We start from the raw sequence: 25,510 nt of genomic DNA, 5'->3' as shown, positions 1-25,510 counted from the left end.
CAGATTCAATAGACGCAACCGCATCAGTATAATTAGATATTCCGAAATATTTACAAGGAAATAAAAATGTGTAACGTACAAACATACATAATAACAAAAGCATATCTAACTATTTCGAGATAAAAAAGAAATGCAATTACGACATGGCGCTTGTCAGAGTTATTCGAAATTTTACTAGTCGAAGTTAAATAAAAAACATGCCTACCTAGATAGTCTTTTAATACGCCTGCGTAGCCACATAGGCTTACGCTTATCACCTATAAGTAAACTAGGTATTACATACATTAACATGACGGAGTATTTTTATTGTGTTTAGACTATGTGCTCTAGAAAAATATTTAGACAATTAAGTGCAATTTTACATTAATTTGAATCATCCATGTAGCAACGACAGGCGCGTAGGGGACTATTCGGTAAGCGGTAGTTTATACAATTTTACGAAGGATTTACAGTGGTACAGTTAATAACGATACTCGTGAAGCACAACCAAGAAATTATCATTAGTTACATAAAGGCGGCAGCGGTAGACAATGGGACAAATATGCGACCACTTGTAGATACTTAAATATCTATCCAGTTAACTAATAGATATGAATAAAAGAGTCCTGCCTGTGGAGTAAAAAGTCCAGCATTAGAATATTCTACATTTATATATACCAACATTGTACAAAATTATCAATTTACGTGAATCTTAGACTTTTACTTCCTATTAACTAATGTCCAAGCACATTAATACAGACAATATCTAACTACCTATAGGTAGAAAGTTTACGGATGAACCATCACATACGTCATCATAGGTGTCCTAGATTTAAAGTTTACGAAAACTATCAAGGCAACTTTCATTCTCAACACAAGTACGGTAATTTCATTAAGTACTTGTGGTCAGTAAAAAAATAATTAAATCCATACTTACTCTTCTTGTATAAAATATGCAACGCCATTCCATGAATTGATTTGTATTGGTCCAGTGATGTTTTACATTAGTTCTTCCAAATCTCATTTGGTTGAATAAGTAACATTTGGTACCAATGTCATTTTTGATTTATATCTACTTAGGAGTACGACTGGGTACATCGTATCTCTCAAATCATTAACTACTACGTATAAAAACTTTAATTTAATGTAATGGGAACAATTTTTGAGATAACCTAGCATGAATCACAAGTCATTAGCAGCATCTATGCAAGGATTTGCAAAACCGCCAAAGTAATGCACAGTTCGAGAATAAGTGATATGTTTTAGGGTATAGATAATAATATTTATAACATACATATATAATATGTATGTATAATTTTAAAGCTTACTCAAGGTACGAGTGTACACATGAAAACAAAAGTACTTTACCTAAAAGGTACTTTTAAGACACGTTGGAGTAAGGAGTCATATTTGATGCTGAACTTTCTCTCTGGCCTTATTTATTGTAACAAAATTACCTTAGCTGCCTAGCGTCTAAGTATTATTAAATAATTTAAACCTAAAAGGTAACTTCCAACAATCTGCTACGGCGACGTCGCCGGCCGCCGCGCGGCGGCGCGGCGCGGCGCCGCCGTCGGCTGCAGCTCTCCAACAACACGTATAACAACAGGACACAAACAATACACATTTCAAATGCCATTAAGTATTATTCGTAAAGTAACTTTTATTAAATTTACTATAAAAGCTCGAAGATCACGAGCCAAATATTGTAACATTTCTAAGTCTTTTGACTAGATTATTCGTATCTATATAATACGCAAGTAAATAACATAGGAATATTTTGTACGACAAGATGCCATCGATCACGAGCGGTAACTCAAATGCAGACTACTATTTATAGGTAAATACACATAACGACAAAGTTTAAACAAAATCACACCAAAATACGACTATCTTCTACATTTACAATAAATTAAGCTTATCTACTTAATCGGTACGATTGTCTTGTTTGATCAAATTAATTATCATATAAAAGGTTTTTGAAGGATTGAAATCGATACCGGGAGATCGAGTTCTATAATGTTCAACTATACCTAGAAAAATATATTATATTCTAATCTAAACACTTATAAAAATAATAGAGATGATGGTATTTAGTAGTAGAAGATGACGCATTTGAAGGCTGGAGTGGTCCTCGGGGAATTTGTGCGGGCGGCGGGAGAGGCCCGTTTAGAAAGGCAGGCTGGCGCGGAACATGTTCTCTATGAGGGGCGGCGCGGGCACCAGGTCCTCGAGCTTCAGGTAGAAGATGCGCTGCAGGCCCTGCACGGACAGCGAGCGCAGCTCGGGCAGCGCGCCCAGCACGCGCGAGAAGTGCGGCGCGCCGCCGCCGCCCGCGCCGCCGCCGCCGCCGTGCGGCATGTGCGCGCGCAGGCACCCGATGATCCGCATCTGCAGCTCTTCCACCCGCCGCGTCTCTTTTAACCCGTGCCTCTCTGTAACAAGTCAGAAGAAAGTTTCATTAGTAATGATCATGAGATCATGTAGATATATACATATACCATTTTCGTTATTAAAGTTTTCCTATCATTCCTATTGAAGTCTTTCATGCAATTCATTATTCTTATGTATTGGGTTGGTAAGAAAGTAATGAGCGATCGATTGAATTCCACATAAAATTTTTGAGATAGTTCTAGAATCTTCTATGGTCGAAAGTATATAAAGGGCGAGTCGCACAGTTTCTCGTCAGTCATTCACTAGCTGTCGCCGAGCTAATATAAGGAAGAAAATGGACGAATTAAAAGTGCATGTAAGGCATTGCTTACTATATGAATTTCAGTCTGGCCCTTCAGCCGCCGTAGCAGTGCGTAATATATGTCAGCGTGTTGCTCCTGAAGTTGTGTCTGAGGCCACGGCGAAACGATAGTTCCAGCGGTTTCGTAGTGGCGACTTTTCATCATCAGATCAACCTAAGTCTGGTCGACCGGTGAAGATTGATGTAGCCAAATTAAAAACCTTAATTGAAGGAGATCCGAGGCTAACGAGTCGTACTCTTGCTACCGAGTTAGGCTGCTCTCATGTCACCATAGAAACACATTTACACGAGTTGGGAAAAAACTACAAATACAGTGTTTGGATACCGCACGAACTTGATAGAGATCAACTAAACCGCCGTGCCGATATCTGCATACAACTTCTGTCTTTTCGCCGCACATTCAACTGGTTGGACCATCTTATCACTGGAGATGAAAAATGGGTCTTATATATAAATCACACACGCAAACGTCAGTGGCTAGCTCCAAACGAAAAAGGAATAGAGGCACCAAAAACAGAGCCTCACCCGAAAAAAGTTATGCTGTCCGTTTGGTGGCATATTCATGGTATTATTCACTGGGAACTCCTACCAAGTGGAATGACTGTTACCGCATCAGTATACTGTAATCAGATTGAAAATTTAAACCAAAAAATCTGTCAGAATCGTCCACAGCATGCTAAAGTTTTTTTCTTACACGACAATGCTCGCCCACACATTGCAAAAGTGACTCGGCTAAAGCTATTGGAGCTAGGTTGGAAAGTGATACCTCATCCACCGTACTCTCCAGACTTGGCACCTACGGATTACGCATTGTTCAGATCGCTAAGCAATGCCTTGAATGAAAAAAAGTTTGATAATCAAGCCCATCTACGACAGTACATAGCTGAGTTTTTTGAATCTAAACCTAAGAACTTCTTCGCCGATGCTATTCATTCTTTACCAGAACGATGGAGACAAGTAGTAGATAACGAAGGCCGTTATTATTTTTGATAAATGATTAAAATAATAAATTAAATAAAAATTACAATATTGGTTATGATTCGCTCATTACTTTCTTACCAACCCAATATTTGGAGTTTTATTTTATAGCACTGTATATCATATTACAAATGGAGCTAACTAGTTAAAAAAGTAGGAGTTTATGCTCTTTTTATGGCGTAAATAAAAAAAATTAACTTAAAATAAATAAAATTATAATTACCTGTTATAAGAGTGAGGGCGCACAAGCACGCGAAGGTCGAAATGTCGATGTCCATTGAGTGCAGTGTGTTGCTGAAGTCCAGCACCGCGTGCAGCCAGTCTCCGAACGATCGCTGGCACTGTCGCTTGTCGAGGACTAGACCGTTGCAAAAAGTTAGCTTCGTATCCTCGGGCCTCGTGCGGTATGCAAGTCTCAATACGAACAGTTCAAGCCGCGCTGAAGCGAAAAGTTGATCACGATCTTCCACGCACAGTTCTGCATACCCAGGAACCTTTTCGGCGAAAACCTTTATCATATCGATCGATGTCGTAAGGATTGAATAGAATTGCTGAATTACTTCCGAGTCGGACATCAGCGGTTCCATGATGTTAGGTTCTCTGTACTGAGAATAATCAAGATTAGAAAAGTCTGGCGAAGTGTCTACGTGCGCTCTTACGAGGGCGGTAATCAGAGAAATGGGCGGACTCGGGGGCGATTCTTGTGGGCATTTTGGCTTCGAAGGTAACCTTCCTCGTCTTCCTTTTAATGAATCTGTTCGTACGACTTCCTTGACCATTCCGACGTTAAGACATTTTTGGAATCGACAAAATTGACATCTATTCCGTCTTCTTTTATCTACGGGGCAAGATTTTTCCGCTAGACAAACGTATTTGGATCCTTTTTGGACAGTCCGTTTGAAGAAGCCTTTGCAACCTTCGCAAGTTCTAACGCCGTAATGTTGGCAGGCGGCGGTGTCGCCGCACACGGCACAGAGCTGGCTGGGCGACGGCGGCGCGGCGCGCAGGCCGCCGTCGGGCGGCACGCCGCCGGGCGAGCTGGACGCCGAGCTCGGCGCCGACGCCTGCATACAGTGCACTTTTGGTCCGTGAAGCTTCGGGCTGTCATTGGAACTATTAGATTCTGATCGCTGTACTGGCAGCGAGGCTCTTCTCTGTCGATTCTGGTCCGTGGTCACATGTAAATCGACGGAGCTCGAAAATGGGGGCAGTGAATATGAGTCTTGATTATGGGCCACGCCGCCAGTGTCGAACGTAGGACTGCACTGTTGTGGCGGTGCGTAATATGGCGAAGGAACATAAGGAATTGAAGGTTGGTATTGGTATAAGACGTGCGTAGAAGCGTGTCCCTGATGGGAATACGCACTGACGTTGTAGCAGTCTTCCTCCATTTTTAAACCGAATTCGGCCATCTCTGGTTTCGGGTAGCGAACTGAATAAGTCTCTTCAAAACTAGGCAGGGCCGGGCCGAGCGTCGGCGAGGGGGTCTCGCTCACTGGAGTGGTGCGATGCGATTTGATTTCAGGTGGGATCGGAGCGTGAAACTCGACGTCCGGAAATGGATCTAAGTTTTCTTCTAAGATCTCCGAAGAATCGTCTTGATATTGAGGTGACAGTAAATCAGTGAAGGACGAACCGTAGTTGCTCTGTAATAAAAAATGTGATCGATAATGGAGGCGTTGCTAAAGCAGTAGGCGGTAGGGCACCGCTCAGCCAATGGTGGGCGTCGTTTCTGTATCATTATGTAAGCCTAGTGGTACTGCCTTTTTATATTTAGAAATGATACATTAAATTGGCTATTGAGTCACTTATTTATGAGAATAACAGTGAAATTATATACGTGTTATTGATATAATGAATCCTTCGGGCAAGTATGTCTCTTTCGTTCACATGACAAATTTACTGTGATAAGTAATTAAAGTATTTTCAAAATCAAAATTGGTGGATTCAATAAACTTCATGGTATGTAACCTTATTAAATTAATAATTAAAAATACTTACGTGTGTCTGCAGCAGTAGCATGCTGGTAGAGTTGGACGTGAAAGCGTTTGGCGAGCGCGGCTCTATGGCGCTCGGCCCTGTAACAATCAAACATTTCGCTTTAGTCGATTATTACCTTTTAGAGCTTTACTAATAATTATTATTGGAATATTATTTGTTAGTAGTATTTATGTAACCGATACAAGATATTGAAGAACGTGTGTCAGACAGAAAGAGCGCGCGAGCTTTGAGCGGGAGTCGGCTGGGCGCGGGCGGCGAGCTTTGAACTATCACGCTATACACTCCATGCATCATTTATATTTACCCTCGGCGAACATACTTTGATTCTTCCTTCAACACAAGCACTCGTAATTGCCTAATCGATATCTACTCTCGCGGGCTCCGGTATCGCTCGCTACCCTTCTACGATCAAAAATGAAGGCGAAAAAGAAAGGTCTCCTAATTTATAGTGCAGTTCTAGCCGCCGAATATTTGCGTTTTGAATACATCGTGTCACGGTGCTTGATTCGCCACGCCCCGAAAATTGAATCCTATGTATACACCTAGCTGCGATTATAATAGAAACGACCCTAACGACTATCTCATGCAAAGGACTCTAGCTTTTAACGCAAGTCTATAGGGTCTTCAGTTTAAAAACAGGCAGAATTCATAATTTTTGGGGCGAAAAGGCGATGGATCCCTTGGGAGGTTATGAAATCAGTGGCATTTGCAGTTTCTATTATGTTAGGAACCATTAATTCCAGTCTTATTAAGTTATAAACAAAACGCCCAAGCTTTTGTTGCCGAAATTCATCATTTTACCGTTGCTTAGGTATTCAGGTATAATAATGTTCCAAATAGGTACAAATACTTTACAAAAAGTGGTATGAAAATAAAAATAAAGCATTTAAGAGAGTACATTTTCGAATTATTTGTTTAGCTATTTGAGATAGAGTATGCCGCTAGTCTATAAATTTATCATTTTACATAAGTTTTTTCCTTTTTTTTTTAAAGTAAAAATACTTAGAGAAATACATTCATCCGTTACAGACATCCGTTTAAGGGCATATTTGGTATCGGAAGCGAAATTAAATTTCTGTAATAGAACCATGAGCATAGCGAGGTACCTATTAGGTAGATATAGGTACATATACTATAATACATGGAAGCTGAGGGAAGTGTAAATGCCCAAAGTATTAATAATTTTGCTACCATGTGAAACGTAATATTTAATCATTTATGAGGAAAATTTTACGCTATGATTTATTATACTTATTGTAAACAAATAAATAAATTAACATTCTTACACAGATTGACCGAATCGCACGGTAAGCACAAGAAGGCTTGTGTGAACGATATAAGTACATATATTATAATATGTATAACAAATATCCATGACTCGGGTACAAATATCTATGTCCATCACACAAATATATGTCCCTACGGCGGATCGAATCCAGGACTGCAGTTTTGCAATCAGGGACACTACCGACTAGGCAACACCGATCGTCAAAACCAGCGTTTTATTTAAACGAATCATCGTATTTAAATGAAAAAAATGTATACGAAAAGTACCTAAAATTGTGTCTTAGCACAGAAGTATCACTTATATTTGAAGACAGCAAAGGAGTCACTCTACTTCCTCCTAGCAGGGAAGAATTTTTTTTTCAAGTAGTTAATTGAAAATAGTACATTACATCAGAGGCCGGGAAAATGAGGATTTCCGGCCAAGTGGGTATATAGGATAGGGATACGAGGCCGGGAATCCGTTTTCACGCCGAGGCATGTATAGTGTTTTTCTCAAACATACAATGAAATAAAAAAAAAATGCTCTAAAGGACAATATTTTATAAAAAAAAGTTACTTTGCAGGCCTAGGCCTAAAAATAATATGAAATCCCTTTACACTCCTCTCGAGTTGTTGCGCCCAAAAAGCGATACTTCCCAGCCCATTTTAAGGAACGTAAAGACAATATTTCATTGCATGTTTGAGAAAAAGATTTTTTGTCGCTCAAAATCACTTGCTCCATAATTTGTTTTACAGGCCATTTGACATAATTAATAATATTAAATTTAGTCTAGAATCGGAGTGGTGGAGGCGTTTAGGAAGTGCGAAACGAGTGGCGATAAATTAAAACACGACTTCGATACAAGTACGGAAAAAAGGAATTTACATATACCAGCGATCTCAGAAACAGCTCTAACGATTTTGCTGAAATTTGTTGTGGGGGTTTTCGGGGGTGAAAAATCGATATACATAGCTTAGTCCTAGGTTCCGGAAAACGCGAGCTTTCGAGTTTTAAAACTTCGAGCGAAGCTCGATCGGACGCCAGGTACTGTAGGTACTGAAAAAAGTCGTACGATACACGTGCGAAGAGGCAATTTGTAATTCGTATCTATTCGTTCCGAACTTCCTCTTTTCCGAACTTGTATCGTAATTTTAGCGTTCCGTATATAATTTGTCTATTTGTGTCCTGTGGTTAGTCCAGTAACTAAGTAGATATATGTATGTAGGTAGCTACTAGCAGTAACGGTGCAGTAGTTTTAAAAATCGCAGTTTTTGAAAAGTGCATTTATATAAATTTAGATCTTAATACGGCTACCGAAAAACAATTAGCCTAGAGGCCTATTCTGTTTCAAAACATTGTTACACACTTACACATTTTGCACAAAATATGAAATTTGCACCTATACTTCGGCATCTTACGGGATTTTTTAAATTTTATTTTCAATGAGAAAGAAGAATACGACATACACAGGCTGAAATCATTTTAATCATAAGCTGTAAAAATACTGTAGTAAATTGATTGTTGTTTGAATTGGAGGTGTTTTTACTTTGGGGTCAATTGCAGAAAATGTGTACCTTTTGGATTTCGTGACGAAACTGAGAAATAACGAAACGTAAACATCTTTTGTTGTTTATGGTATTTATTTCGCACAGGTAATGAGTGGTTTAGGGTTAACAAAAGAGAACAACGCTATTCATCGCAGATAAGTATAGTAACACCATCAGTGATATAATACTATGGCTTAAAGCCAATAATTTGCAAGTGAACCTAGACAAAACTAAATATATGCAATTTATCAACCAAAGGAGAAAAAGATTAATCTTAATGTCTCATATAATGGTCATAATTTAAAAGAATGTGAGAGTACTACTTTTCTTGGTTTCGTGTTGGATGATCATTGTAGTTGGAAACAGCACGTTGACAAGATTTGTTCTAAAATTAATCGGTTTGCATATGTCCTATGGCGGCTAACGAGAATACCGGATACAAAAACCGCCTTAAAAGCATATCACGGTTTGGTAGCGTCGAACTTGCGATACGGGATATTGGTATGGGGAAATTCTGTGCATATTCATCGTGCTTTCCTAGCGCAAAAGCAATGTGTATGAGCAATAGCCAACATCAACATACCAACAACCTGCAAAGAATACTTTGTTAGCTTAAAATTACTAACAGTACACTCAATGTACATTTATGAAGTGTGTATTTTTGTTAAACAGCATAATGAATTATTCCAAAAGAAAAGAGAGGTTACAAAAATTAACACACGTTATCCAGACCAACTCGTCCTTCCAAAAATGCACACTGCAATGAAGGGTAAAAATTGTTATGCGATGTGTATTAAGATATTCAATCATTTACCAGAGCCATTAAGGGATCTGCCACTCAAAAAATTTAGGGGACAATTATTTAGTTGGCTACTAAGTCCAGAAATGTTTTTATAGTACCACCGAATATTTTAATAATGTAAGTACCTAAGTAGCTTTAGTTAAGTAGTTAGTATTAGCAAGTAAGCTAAAAAATGTAAAATTTGCATGACTTATTTAAGTCTAGATATATAAAACTATATTTTTGACTAAGATCTGTAAACACTATATCTATCGAAAATAAAGAATTATGAATTATGAAAAGTCCAACTACCTACTCTATTTACTTACAATCAAATATAATTTTAATGCAAAAAATTATATAATCATTCAAATCTGAGAACGTTTGGGTGATAAATGAATAAACGTTTACTTAGGTGTATATCAGCAGCGGCTGATCCATACAAGTCGATTCCCACCGGCTTGCCTAAAATTGATTACTAGTAAAGAACCTAATGTAAAAGTAGGTTTCTTTTTGCTCAGTGTTGCCTAGCAAAAAAATTCACTAGCCGCCACTGGTATACTTATACTCATACTCATTTATTTCTAAAGCCATTTTACACGTCAAGATTTGGTTTAAAAAATAATATTCATACAACAATAATACTAAAGAAAATAAATAGAAGATTGATTGATATTATGGTATGGTGAGCTATCTTTTGCCACTAGTAAACTAACTTAATATTTTATAGGTTTGTTTGTATTGCATAAGGTTATTTCATTACCTATAATTTACCTACAGGTGATATAAGGGAGGAACAAACTTAATATTTATGACCACAATTATCATAACTAACACATTTATGCCTTGAATTTCATACCGTATTTGCTTATCTAATTATATGAATATTTATGGGTGATTAATATAAGAGACGAAAATAACAGATTAGGTGTATGTCTAGTGTCTAGTAACGAGAAAAGCTTCTAATTCAGTTAAAACAATGTTACGCGGGTTCTCAAATCTGGTCAATAATTTTGATGCAGCGACAGAACCTATGAAACACTCCTATTGTACGAATTTTATATCGATAAGCCTAAAGGTTAATAATTATGCCTTTACATGAAAATACAGTGTCTCTTTAAAAATATATTGTGTACTAATAACTGAAATATGCGCAATAAACCTACTAAATAAACAAAATTATAAAATAATGGAAATCTCTTGAAAAACTTTTTATTTCACTTGCCCTTGTTAACTTAGTTGGCAACTTGCTAGTGTGCAACAAATTTCGGAAGCTAAATATAGTTAATAATTACACTAATTATCCTATTCCCGGTTTTCTATAGAACTGAAATTTTGCACAAGAAAAGTACAGTTTGCGATTAAATCTAGTACAGTCGACTACAAAGAGATGTATCCACTTTTCCACCTTATTGCATTGTAATAAGGTGAAAAAGTGGATACATCTCTTTGTAGCCGACTGTACCAAAAATACTTTATTTTTCAAGTTTCTTATTAAGACCCAGCACCAAATTGACCTTTCGGTTTAGCCCATTGTTGGCTGGCAGAGAATGCCTTCTGGTATTAAGTTCGCCAATTGTGCTTATTATATGAAGTGCAATTAAGTTTAATTCAATAAATAAATTTATTGTATTTGTTATCGATACTACATCTTAGTTAGCTAGTTCTAGCGTAGATTGCTCAGTGGTTTTCATACGCAAATAGGGTTGCCAAAATTTTTTTAGGGAAATATAGTATTTTAGAAAATTCTATCTAAAAAATATAGTACACGGAAATAAAATATAGTACGGTATAGATAATCGATAACCAAGTAGTAGAGATCGTTTTGTCTGTTCACTTTAAGGGGCTCCACTCGGTTTTAATCGATTTTTGACAAGTTTTGTGTTGTATAAGCTCTTATTTATCGCCGAAAATTGTATGATATCACTTCCCAACTCACGTTTCGCGGAATTTTATTCCGCCGAATATTCATTTCCCAACTTATCATATTGTTTTGTTTTACTTGCCAACCTCACATTTACCAACTTAACATCGGCCTTCGGCCTCGGCCTTTTTTTAAAGAAAACTTTCATGTTGTCGAATGTTTTATTGGCGTAATATACAACTAGTTGATTATTGTATGTACCAAATGTTTTATTGAACACCAACAATATGTAAACTTCTAAATTTATTGACAGGGATGCAGTTTTTACTTATGTAGGTATATATTTTTTTTAATAGTTACCTACATACTTTTTTTTTACAAGAATATTAAATACTCTTTAATTCTTTTTTAACACATTAAACAGTTTTTTTCCGGTTTGCTCACGGTCAACCTAACACGCTCCTTCTCGCTTCGCTCGTCGTCGCATCAAACTAGACTCTGTTATATATAATTATACTGGCAACATAGTCCTTGAATAGAAAACTGCTACTTTGCTCCCTCATAACAGGGAAGAAAAGTACCTACCCTATCCGAATGGACGATGTTAAAAAATATTTGTAACTTTGCTTTTGCAACGAAACTGTATAATGTTTCGTTGCCAAACGTAATTCGTCCAAGAGTTGTTTGACCAAGTGAAACATTTGACAAATGATAAGTCTGCCAAAAATTTAGATGGATTTTAATAATCTGCTTTACAATAATTCTACCAATTGAAAAGTTACCATACAAAAAGTTGCTAAATGTTAGTTGTCAAAATGAAACTTCAGCGAAATGTTGGTTGGCAAATGAAATTTTTTTTTTCATAACTTCGCCCCTTGCGTGTTGACACTTTTGACCCTAGTGTAAATTGCCTCTGGCAAGGAGCCCAAAAATATAGTACTTTTGCGTACTATATATTTTTCATATAGAATATAGTACGCTGGGCCAAAATATAGTACAGTACTATATTATATAGTACGGTTGGCAACCCTATACGCAAATGTCCATTTGTGTGGGAAAACTTATGAAAATGGTTTGAATCTTGATACCAAGTTCAAATTTTATCATTACTATCATGATTATGTTTTCGCAAAGCTTAAATCATAATGCTTACTCTACGCTTCCTTGCTTATTTTTTTTTTTGCTTTTATTATAAAATCACTGTTACAAGTGCTACGACATCTTTTAAGAATCGCAAGCATTTGATAGCAAAGAGGCCAACGCTAGAATCGAAAGGCAGCTTGCCTTCATTCAGTGACGAGGGTAGCTTACCTCGTCATGTCCACGGGGGAACATAGATGGCGTTGTGATTACGTTTAAGCTGTATTGATTATAATACTTGCACATACGTCATAGTTAATCTATACTAGTGTGTTTATAGTGTCTTAACTTGCTTTTGTACATGTAGTTTGCGGAAACGGTGCCGCATGACGCCGATGACGTCTGCAAGTTGTGACGATCACATGCGTCATCTATTGGCTATCTCGGTATAGTAAAATCCGCATTTCAGAGCAATAACGATTGCTCGTATTTAGAACAGGAAAGCTTTCAAGCTAGTCGCGAATATTAGGTACATTCTTTTAAAAGCGAATCTTTAATTACCGCTTTAAGTGACATTACTGTATTTAAAGCCGGCATATATTTTTATTATAATGTTTGTGTTATAAATGTTATAATCGTAATGTTTAAATATTCAGTTATACCTAATATGATATTTTTGCGTTGGATAAATAAATTAACAATAGCCTTACGTGAATGTGTTTTCTGTATTAGATGGTCACGATCACGACCACCTCGGAGAATAGAAAGCTAACAAAGATACTTATTATAATAAAATTCGTATACGTCCGGTGAAACAATATTTACAAGATTAGAAGCCCGTTTCTTTCTACATATTATTTAATTTCTTAATTATGTTCTGTCAGCAGTCAAATGGGATCCTATCGTTTGTTTAAGATGCACTAAGCTAACTAAGCACAACTAGCAGGCTTATTTATATATCTTCAGAACCTTGCGACTTATGAAAATTCTCTTACAGTAAAATTTTGTGAATGTTTTAATGTTGAAAGACAGGTGTAACCGACTCAGCTTACTCCTTCTAATATAGATATTTAGATACCTAAGTACGGTCCCTTGTTATAACACCAAAATAAAAAAATGCAGAATACACAATATTCATAAGGTTATAAGAGGTCAGCGAAAACCGATTAAGCAATACGGCGGCCTTCGATAAAAAGGATTAGCTTAAATACATAATAGGCTCGAGTAGCGGTACGCCGTTGAGTCATTGAAGGCGGCTCTATTTACCCTTATCATGTCGGTGTTTATATGAATGGCTATAAGATGTACGACTATTTTATTTATTGTAAAATAATTGAAAGGGTATTATCAGCTGTGGGGCGGCACGTGGGGGCGCGCGGCGTGACGTCACGTCGTCGAACGTCACACCCCCATCACTGCCGTATTTACGTAGACTTTCCCTAGTTTTCACGTGCGGTAAGAAAACTGTAGTATAGAACAACAGCGTCGATAGGCTGCGGTATGTCTGCCGTCAGAATTTTACGTCCTTTAGAAAGTTGTCTTGGCTATTATTGGCAGACTTTCCCAAACACTAGTGCCTCTTTCTGGGCATAATAGGTGCTAACATGTCATAGTGATTGAGAACCATTTATGTAATTCCGTCAAAGTCTTGGGTAGCCACGGAGAATATTTTTTGCTAAGCATCACTTTTTTTACTAAGTCTAATCATCAATTGTTATAGTGCTGTTGATTTATGAATCATATTTTAATTATTTATTCACGGTTTGGATTAATTAGTAGAGGGTGATCCATATTAGAACATTATTAGTATTTGAGCTTCTTTCCAGAAAATCATTATTTTGAATCATTCATACTTTTTTTAATGATGGATATGAATTCGTGAGTTTTTAATGTTGTTATTGTTAAATATTTCAGTGCTAGCTCGATCAAGTTCTATATTTGTTTAAATAAATACATATTTAATAAATTATAAGCTAATCTTGTACACAATAGCAAGAAATACTCGGTTCATGCAAAAATATGTAAATGAACAAATTTACTTTTATTTGTATACGTATTTGTTTGTTTACATACACATATCGTTTATCTCTATGTGAATTTGAAGGCGCATAAATAAAATTAAAGAATAATGCGATAATGTTATCAAATAGGTACTAGGCCCGAAACTACCTGTTCCCTATTTATGTCTACGAGAGTGTCACTTTCAATAGAATAACAACTAAAGTTAGGACCCGCCAACGTGCCTTCGAGTGTTGAACTCTAGAGCTTGAATAGGGGAGTGGTGCTGTGACGTCAGAGACGCGTAACGATCGCCGCGGTCTGCTATAGCGGTCGTTTCAGGATCTCCATATCGCTGCTAGTGTATTTATATCTATACTAGCGACCCGTCCCGGCTTCGCACGGGTACTATACCTACATGTAAACCTTCCTCTAGAATCACTATCTATTAAAAAAAACCGCATCAAAATCCGTTGCGTAGTTTTAAAGATTTAAGCATACATAGGGACATAGGGACAGAGAAAGCGACTTTGTTTTATACTATGTAGTGATGACATCAATAAAAAAATATACACATGAAGCACACGAATTTATTCTAATTCTAAATTTCTAAACGAACCGTCTCTGCCAATGACACCAGCATACAATTTTTTCCTCTGAAATAGACATGCATCTAAAGACTAACGAAAAACCGGAGCTATCGTTTTCGGATCACATGTACGAGTAAGGACGACACTAATAAGTGGATTACTAAGAAAGCAACAACCATAAAATAATAAGTTCTGTGAACATACCAGCAGATTTAGAAATAAAGGAAACGTGGAAAATCTCTAATTATTTTGCCCAAGGCACATTTTCATTTGTGAGCGTACTTATAGTAACTGTTTGGGGAAGAAGAAAACAGCAAGAGAATACAATATTGGTCCCTTTATTAACTTGGTCTCCCATCGTGAGAGAGTCAAATCTCGAGTCTTGTGTTTGTACTGTTCTCCACCTTACTAGGTAAAGCCTTGTCAAAGTGTTCTAGGGTTACGAATGTTAGTCGCTCTAAAGTCGTTTTGCAACCCTGGATGACCCCTGGATTGCTTAGATGTTCGAAACATAGGGACAAACTAATACATCTGGCTGTCCGTAAAGACCCTGGAAATGCTATGAAAAAACTAGTTTATACCCGATACCGCAACTTTAATATTTCATTGCTAAGGAAATTGAAACTTGAGCATGACAGAAAAGACTTATCGAAACATAGGAATAAACCTAAAAAACTATGGAAGGCAATACACCGTATCACCCACAAAAATGCTAAACCATCAGCATCCGAGAATCTTTTGAATCATAATTCCACTCCTGCTGACTCACTTAATGCTTGCAATGAATATTTCACGTCGGTAGGTTCCCAATTAGCTGATTCAATTCTTCAGAGGCTCAATGAAAGCGAACAGTCCTTGGCCCGTCAGGTCGGTAACAAGCCCTCCCTCTATTCGTTTTTTATTAAACCTACAGATGCTAAAGAAGTTCTTTCCCTGATTAAATGTCTTGATGTTGACAGAGCCCCCAGTTTTGATGGAGTAAGTAATGGGCAATGGCCTTGTAAAAGAGATCGGTGAATTTATAGCTGAACCGCTTTCCGCCATTTTTAACTTGAGCATTTCGTCTGGCTCTTTCCCACAGGCTTGGAAGACTGCTACGGTCATTCCTATTCATAAAGGTGGTTCCTCAGATATTCCGGATAACTTTCGTCCCATATCTTTATTAGGAGTGTTTCCTAAACTGCTGGAACGTGTGATAAATAAGCGGTTGATTAGTTTTCTGGAATCAAAAAACTTTTATCAGACCGTCAATATGGTTTCCGTCAGGGTAAGTCTACTGAGGAGGCGGTCATGTTTTTGACGGATACCATTGTATCCAATCTTGACTGTAATCGTCACTGTGTTGGTGTCTTTCTGGATTTGGCAAAGGCATTTGACACCGTGTCTATTCCAATCCTTCTTAATAAACTGGAGCAAATTGGCGTTCGTGGAGTGGCACTTGAATGGTTCTCTAGTTATCTCCAGAACAGAAACCAACGTGTAAAGGTGAATGATCTACTTAGTAACCTAGAAACTGTCTCTTTTGGTGTACCGCAGGGCAGTATCCTGGGTCCTACACTATTTACCGTTTACATAAACGATATCTTGTCTCTTGAACTCAGAAACTGCGAAATCCTATGTTATGCTGACGACACAGCCTTGGTATTTAACGGTGGATCGTGGCGGGACGTAGTAGCCTCAGCGGAAATTGGCATGAAAAGGGTGGCCGCCTGGCTGAAAAGGAATCTTTTGACGTTGAACGCAGCCAAGACGCAGTTTCTGTGTTTTCATAAAAGTATCCGGTCACGTCCGCCTGCGTCTATGGTTAGTCTAAAAATTCACGCTTCGAACTGTGTCGTTCACCCGTCATGTAGCGAATCTCGAAATCGGATCGATTTGGGCTGCACTTGCGTCAGCATAAAAAAGGCTAATTTTCTTAAATATCTCGGTGTCACCCTAGACGAAAATTTAAACTTCAAAAGACACATAGCAGTGGCGGCGGCAAGAGTACGTAAACTGATTTATACTTTGAAATTTTTGAGAGACATTGCAGACAAGCAGTTATTGAAATTGGTTTACTTGTCACTGTGTCAGCCTATACTAAACTATTGCATCATGGCCTGGGGAGGTTGTTGTAAGACCACCTTAATTTCATTGGAAAGAGCACAACGGGCAGCGCTAAAAGTTTCCCTGCGTAAGCCGAGACTGTTCTCCACAGATATTCTATTTCTCTAACCTCCCTAGCCTCTCTAGGCTAGCGTTTTTAGCGTCCGCAGGTTATTTCTTATGAGGGTTGCAGTCTACATGCATAAACATGTAATTAACTCCTCATCTTACCGGCATATGTTAACGCAGCGAGTTTTTAGGGCCTCTGTTCCTCGAGTGCGCACAAAGTTTGCCAGACGCTTTAGTTCCTTTATATTTCCTTCCATCTATAATGCTGTACTTAAATGCTGTGATATCAAAACATGTCACCTTGCTGAAGCTAAAATTATAATTAGACAATTTTTATTGCCCCTAACCTATAATGAGTCCCAGAATATGCTACCCTAATGGGTAATGTTTTTGGTGTTTCGTTATCTCCAAGGTCCTCTACATTGTTCTCTCACCCATAACCCTACACACATACACACTTACACAAAGACACACCCATTATTTTCCTTACACTTTACACGCTTTACAATCTATTTTCTTTAAATAGGTACAATCTATTAAACACCTAGTTATTCCATTCTTTTTAGCATTACTCAGTCTTTATTGTTTTTGTAGCTTTAAGTGTAAATTAGTCCTAAGTTAGCATGCTTTTTGTAATTTCTATTTTTTAAGCCGCTATGTCTTTGGAAATAATACAAATGTTAACGACTTCCACGATACAGGCTCAGCCTAGTGTGGGAGTCACTGCCAACTGTTACTGTTATATAATTTATTCATTTTGGTAAATAAATATTTTTACTTTTTACTTTACTTGTTTAATTGTTAAGTCATAATTGTTAATTCTGATAAAGGAGAAAAACCACAAGATCAATGGACAACCATCCTCTTGGATCCAAAATTACGTTGACAGATATCATTACAAAAATATGTTTTGCACAATAGAGCACATTAAGAAACAATAAAATTTCAACGAATTTGCTGATTTTCGACTCCGACTCATAATTTTGTTGAGTTGCTATATTACTTACGATGAAACAGAAATGTCTGGCAGGATGTAGGTAAATTAAATAAGAAGAAAAACTTATAGGCATCAGATTTTCGTGGACTGAACCACGACTTTCTTATTTATAAATATGTTAAGATTTTAAATACTAAGCTAAGCATAAATAATACAGTTATTTACGCGATGTCTTGGCTGTTTCACGAATCTAGCTATGTAGGCAGCGGGTCGCAAAGCAAGGGCGTCCTTGAAATGGAACGCGGCGGGCGGATCGATGTGTGACGTAACAGCGCGTGACGTCACAGGCTATGCAGAGGTTGAGGCCGCCGTGCCGGGTGCGCCCCGGGCCCCTCCACCCTTCGATCACACGGAACAATACTGAATGGATACTTCTTGGCCTGTGACATAATTATATCCTTGTCTATGTTTTGGTTTGGAGAAGTGTTTGGCGATAACTGGATATGATTGTCTAGGTTCAAATGAATGTAAGCACCCTTAGTACATCTTACATACTTAGATCGACTGAGTACCAAATAAACTTGGATTGAAACTTAAGAAGGCTTGGATTAAGCTTTAACATTAGTAGGTTTACTTGTTAGGTATATTTTGTAAAAACAAACATGAACAATCGATTCAGGAACCACCTCATTCTGACTTACGTATTACGCGAAGCTAAAACGATCGTCATGTGGTTAATTTTTATGAGAGATATTTTCGTTCGGTATTTTCTTTATCAGACCGAAACCCTAATAATAATTAAAAAAATAATTACGTAAATATTTGTATTTGGGTAAGAGCAAAATTATCAGAAGACTGAAAATTTTAAAAAGCTAGTACGCGCTTTTCACTAAAATTTTCCTTATAAACAGAAAATGCGCGTTATCGGTTGTTTTCTTGTTTTCATTCTTTGCGGGGTGTTTGCCTTCCTTGCCACCCCGCGCCGTTTCACGCCACCTACTATTTTTAGACTGTGACGTAACCGAACCGCTCCTATTACGGCAGACGGCCGGAAAAAGAAGGCCTAAATAAAGAAAGATATTGGAAGATTATTAAAAACAACGTAATATTATCTTTCCTTGTTTATTACCTATTTACAAAGAAAGGCCGATTTCAATTGACAACAAGTAGGTACCTAATAATATAAATTTACTTCAATGTTTGTAGGTAAAGGATTCGGTAGTGACCATGTTTATTATTCATTTAATGTTTGCTACCCGAGAACTGTGTAGTTACCTACTCAACCAACCGGCATTTTATTGGAAAATTACATAACATATTGATTATTATCAATCTTTTTTTAATTTAGCTATACAATCAATGAATTAATTAGCCTTAGGTAGGTGCCTTATACCCTATTATGATGTGTAAGATTTGAGATGTTCCCTCGATTTATTACCACAGTGCTTAATCCTTATTTAGATGATATTCTAGGCACAATAATATATAAAAAAAGTAAGTAAATATAATATTGTCTTCGGTTACCGCGATAGTTACTCATGAAATAAAACTATGGAAATAAAATAGCGCAATATGTTTTATAAGTAAATATAACTTATAAAACATATTGCGCTAAATATAATAAATATAACTTATAATAATTATACAAGATCTGGAGATTTATTATTATTATGCATAAAAACTTTCACGGTATTCTGTCCTTTTATCGATAATGGGGCATTTCACGAGACAGTCCCTTACGAAATACAATTCTTCTAATACTTCTGAAAACGCTAAGAAAGCGATTTTGTGTCTTGACAATCTTTCAAGAGTTGGCTAATAAATTGGCGGTATTTTCTCGAGGTTCGCAGATATGATTGAAGTAGCTGCCATACAAGTAAAAAGCATTTCGCAAGAGACATTCTCGTGGAATGCACCTAATTAAAGAGACAGTATTAAAATGAATAAATAAATAAATAAATAAATATTGGGGACACCTTACACAGATCAACTTAGCCCCAAACTAAGCAAAGCTTGTACTATGGGTGCTAAGCGACGATATACATACTTAAATAGATAAAAACATACTTATATACATAGAAAACATCCATGACTCAGGAACAAATACCTGTGCTCATCACACAAATAAATGCCCTTACCGGGATTCGAACCCAGGACCGCGGCTTAGCAGGCAGGGTCACTACCGACTGAGCCAGACCGGTCGTGAAATAAAAAAAATGAAAGGTTATTATTTATTTTCTAGACTACTAGTAATTCTAAGGCTAGGTGTTCCCATTGTTATAATATAATACATATAACACTTTAAGTTCTCGCGCTTTGTACACATATTTAAAGTCACACACATTACCCCGAACATTTATAGTAGTTACGGTAGAACCTACAAAACTTACCTAGATAATATATATAAAATACAGTTAAGACTAGTAAAAACAATTGTACCTAACTCGATAAAAAAAATGTACTCGTATAAAAAAGACGAACGTAAGCTATTTGAGTACTGTAAAATAATTAACGTATACGATAAGTTTAAGATGATGCTAGTATGTGATGAAATATCTAACCTGACTAACTAGGTCACAAACATTAAGGAATATCAATATACCAATGTATGTATTACCTACTTACCAGAATACCTATGGGAAAAGAATATGGCAATTCATGTTACCTAATAGGTACTCTAAACTCATGGCCTAATGATGTAAATCGTAACATAATTAATAATATACATAAGACAAAAACAATTATAAAAAACCTATTGTTGCCAAGTACAGGTGCGCACCCGGGTTGTTTACAAACAACCGGCTAAAATAAATGCTTCTTTCCTTATTAATTAGATAAGAACTGTTTAAATACCTACTTAGATATAAATTTAGATTAATACCTTTAGTAAATAAAAATACCTACAATGTAAACGAGCGACAACGGCGGCAGATAAACCGTTAGCGGTTTTCGCTCGCTGTTCAAATGTAAAAAATAGTATATAAGTGTTTTTAGATAATATATATATATATATATATATATATATATATATATATATATATAATATAATATCGGGTAGTTTTGTGTTGTTTACATCTCCTCCGGTGACACTTTGATCACGGGACGGGACGTCAGTCTTCCGCGACCACGGCCAGTGCAACCTGGCCAAAACGTTGGAAAAAAGGTAAAATAATGTTAATTAATCGCGATCGCCCTGTGTGGTACTTTAAATATGTTCCCATTGTTGTAAGAATGTCTTTTAATTTAAGCTTTTTATTTTATTTTAGTAAAAAACGTTATTTACTAATAAAATAATACTTTATCCGGTCTGCCTGCGCTTTATCAGTCACCAATAGTTGCACAACTTAATAACTATGGTATATAAATAGGTAGAGTTTTATTTTGTACGTGGGTAGAGTTTCATTATATCTCTCGCAAATATTCTCTATCTCTCGTAATTCAGTCGACATTGTATGTACCTATATAAATATTTACAAACCTGAAAAATTGTAAGGCAAAATACTACGGCCACAATGTGTAGCACGCACGCAAATGCACGTCGAATTTTACAACCCCGGCTGATTTCTGAGGTTACAAATTATTTATAACTTGGAACGTCGCGAAATCGGTGACGTCAAAAGTATGATGACCGGGATGTGGCCATCCTGAGCGTATGACGCGTCCCCGTGAGGTGGTTGCGAGATGGGAACTCGCCGCGTGACGCGGACAGGCTGCGGCGCGGGCGTGACGCGCCCGGGGTGGCAGCGCGTGACGTCAGCCCAGCTGGTGATAGCGTGCCTTATCATTTTGTCTGCCGCTTTTGCCGAAAACTTTGATTTCTGTGATGACCGACACATAATTTGTAAGTCCAACAACTATAATTTAGACGGCATTATGTAGAATTTTATATGCCTCATTTGCAATGCATTTTTGACCAGCACCAAACTAGACTTTACCAAATAAATTTCAAGGCTTCTAGCTATAAACGTACAATTAACGAATACATTGATCTGCTGCAAAATAACTTAATCGAGTAACATAACTGCATAATTGATCAATTGAATATTGCTATACCGGTTCGGCTAAGCCGCAACGAACAAAAAATAAAGTAGTGACTACTCGTGTGTTTTAGCAGAAGATTGAGATCACGCATAATATTGACGGCAATTTACACTCGCATCTCGGCAGGTGCAGCCGGTTGCGACAACGATTGGGCAAGGCTGAGAGGCCGACGGGTCCCTCTATAATGTACAGGCATTATTATACTGCCGGCGATCTTCCGCCGCGCGTCAACTGTCAGCCTGATCAGCCCCGTTAGCAATGTTGCAGTTCATTGCAGGGTGCGGAACAATACCCCATCTAAACACGCTTTTAGTAACTTTACCTTAACTAGCGTTAAACCATAATTGCTTTTATAACTTCGATCATGTTATGACCATTGCAATATGCGAAATAAGTTAGGAACAAGTATCATTATTTTTACAATAAAATTAAATGTTTTTGTTAATCAAGGAATATATTTTTGTTGATAAAATTATTATGAGACGTAATAATACTAACCTACGCCAACATATATTCATATTTGTTCTCGAACGAAGTTGGGGATTACGGTGATAGTTTCGCCAACTTTTATTTTCAATGAATTACATAATTGAAGACGTCTGACCATAAGAATGCGGTCCTGTCTAGAGAAACGCTATAAACCTAGATGGTAACCACACACGCCGAAGCCAGGTAATTACCTGAACAGTACGTGTTAAACAATAAGCTTCGTAACTAAGTTGAATGCATATTGAGTGTGTGATGTTATGATTGTTGCGACACGCGGTCAGCGGGCACTATACCATAATGTATGCCAGAGGCGGTGGATCTCCGACCGGTCCCGCTGGGTGCTGTCGAAATGTTCTTAGATTTCATCACGGCTCGTTTGCTTACAATATTGTTGTTATAGGCAAATATTACTAAAAAAGTGTAACATCGTTTTTGAAATAATTATCCCAAATGCCATGCGAGTAGGTATATGGTAAAAAAGTCAAATTCTATTGTCACCTCAGGTAAGAAATTGTACTATTTAAACGAGGCATGTAAACAATGTAAACATACATACATATTTGTTTTTTGCAAGTTCCCTATATTTTATCATAACTGGACAAGTTATATTGTTCTGTTATTCTGAGAAGCGCAGCTAGGTAACTAGGTACATAATTTTATTTAATTTTATTGCACATATGAAAATAAAAAATACTTTATATTTTCATATTCTCTACCTAAATAGTAGTAAAATTTATAATTATAAATGAGTAATAAAGAGATAATTACCTCGTATTAATAGTAATTATTTATAACTGTCTCGCGAATATTGCCATGTTCGCTTACAATTGTCTAGAGATACAATCGTATTAAGAATATGTAAAAATACTACTAGTTAGAGATAGTCTAGATTACCCAAAGAAAAACAGCGTTGTGGTTATTTAAAGCTATTATCATATTTTTTAAATCATTGAACTGGTTATAATGTTATCCATGCGAAAATGCAAATTAATTGTAAATTTAGCGATCACACCACAGAACTTAATTTAGATAGAAGAAACAAATTCATATATTTGTATAGGGGCCGAGCGTGTCAAATTTTGTACTGAAGTTGATTCTTGCCTGTAATTTTAAATATGTCACAGGCTCTTGATTGTTCATAATTTTTGTGTTGTTGCAATTGAATATCACGTAACGAGGCATTTTTTATGTTTTGGTTGACTTCAACTTACAAAAATTGACGCCCGAAAGCTGCAAGCTGCGAGTAAAGACGGACAACTCAGTGGATTTCACTGAGTTCATTTGACACGCTAAGTAGATACGTTTGCTTGATCTATGGTATATATGACATCTGTGGATCACACTATTAACACAGATTATACTTAATGCGAGCTTTCGGTCACGCGTGGGTACTAAACTTATATATTAAGTTATTGTTTAAATACTGGAATATGGACATTTTATTCGTATTTATATTATTCAATGTAACTATCTGCATCCAGAACTAAACATAAACAATTTAAATATGTAGTTTTATTTGTGTTAGTTAGAAATTGAAAGTATTTTTTTTTAATTTATTGTGTTTAACATTGGCTATAAGTCTGTGCAAATATGTTTTAAATTGATTACATACAATATGTAATTATATACCAATTTATTGGTATATTTGTATTTTTGAATGCGCTTGTACATATCTGTATACATGATAAAACAGTTTTAATCGAATCATTATATTTTTGAGTTAGTACCTAGAAGTTGGAATTGTTTCAAATGTTAGACAACTATTAGGAACATCCTTTCATTCTCTAAAAGTAATATTATAAACATAAAATTTTTCATATGTATATATTTTTTAATTGCTTTATTTCTCTTTTATTTCTTTATGTACGGGTTTTGTTTTACATAATATATTATGTTTTTTATTAATTGAAAATATCAAAAATAGGCCTACGTACAATACGATATTTTACTTTAAATGTATTTAAATATAAGCAAAACTATCATGTTATATTTATTTATAAGTATTTATACTAAACTAAGTAAGTATATTGTTTTTAAAGGTCTTCCTTGGCAACCAAAAACTGAATAAAGTCAAGATCGTAAAGTTAAGCCAGATTATTCGGTCTTAAAAACTAGTTTGCGGCTTTTCACTATTCAAATAGCTACTATCAATAAAGTATCCCCATCGTAGGTTTTGATACGTAATTACTAATCACTTTTTCTAAACGAAAGTTTAACAATTCTAATCGAAATCTAGTAAGAAACTTACTGAAAGTTAAATATCCTATGAGTTTGTTGTAGGTAAGTAAGTACATGCCTAAATTGAACTTTATTATGATCCTGTAGCTGATCACCTACGAGTAATATACGTTTAGTAACAAAGTTAGTAACATTTAGTAACAAAATTATTGTTATTAATTCTCATGAAACTTACGAGTATGTAAACTTGTGTTGATGGAAGATTCATTAATTTCCTAAAGGACTAACTTAACTAAAATATTGGACTTTTTGATGGAGGACTGTAGGAAATAAATAAGCATATAAATAAATTAAATAAATAAAACTTAATCTTAAATGAATTAATAATGGATATAAAGTAACAAAGTTTAAAAATACTTAAATTATAAATTAAATTAACATAAAAAACAAAAAAGGGGTACGTACGTGTGTTTTGGAATTGTCTAAGGGCGCAGTGTTTGCTGGAAGGCGTCAGCAGCGCACTTCGCATTCTAGCCGATAGCCATCATCACGACAGTCCCACACAGAGTCTACAACACCCAGAGGTCTACACAACGAAAGCGAAAATAAACACAGAAGTGGAGGGACGCGGTGGTGGTGGGCGCTGACCTGGCGCTGGCTTGTCGCCGTGGCGGTCGCGGTCGGGGTCCAGAGCGGCGCGCGGCTCCAGGGTCAGGCCGAAGCACGCGCCAGACAGTCCCAGCTCGCTCAGCAGGATCCTCATGCGGCCGGGCACATCCCACTCACTGCACGCGCACTCACTCACTCGGTCAGTCTGTCGGATCGGAAGTATGCGAATCGCAAGAGGGCGCGCGGAGGTACGCGCTGGCGA

At 36.7% G+C, this 25,510-nt stretch overlaps 1 protein-coding gene across 4 annotated transcripts; it reads right to left on the bottom strand.

Annotated features, from left to right (window-relative positions):
• On the bottom strand, window positions 1-25,510 carry LOC125227352 (probable nuclear hormone receptor HR38). 4 transcript variants are annotated; one of them, XM_048131644.1, is made up of 4 exons: window positions 25,105-25,510; window positions 5,714-5,790; window positions 3,936-5,358; window positions 1-2,414 (listed from the first exon to the last, which is right to left on the bottom strand). In XM_048131644.1, exons 1-4 carry the CDS (start codon window positions 25,166-25,168, stop codon window positions 2,149-2,151), a joined length of 1,830 nt encoding a protein of 609 aa, XP_047987601.1. In that variant the 5' UTR covers window positions 25,169-25,510; the 3' UTR covers window positions 1-2,148. The 4 variants fall into 4 exon arrangements, with proteins under 4 accessions (XP_047987601.1, XP_047987600.1, XP_047987602.1 ...); XM_048131643.1 differs by having other exon boundaries at window positions 25,288-25,510; XM_048131645.1 differs by lacking the exon at window positions 25,105-25,510 and adding an exon at window positions 6,018-6,075.

The sequence above is a fragment of the Leguminivora glycinivorella genome, chromosome 6, assembly GCF_023078275.1.
Source record: "Leguminivora glycinivorella isolate SPB_JAAS2020 chromosome 6, LegGlyc_1.1, whole genome shotgun sequence".
Taxonomy (NCBI): Eukaryota; Metazoa; Arthropoda; class Insecta; order Lepidoptera; family Tortricidae; genus Leguminivora; species Leguminivora glycinivorella.
Note: the sequence above shows the minus strand (reverse complement) of the source record. Positions and strands in the feature narration are given on the sequence as shown.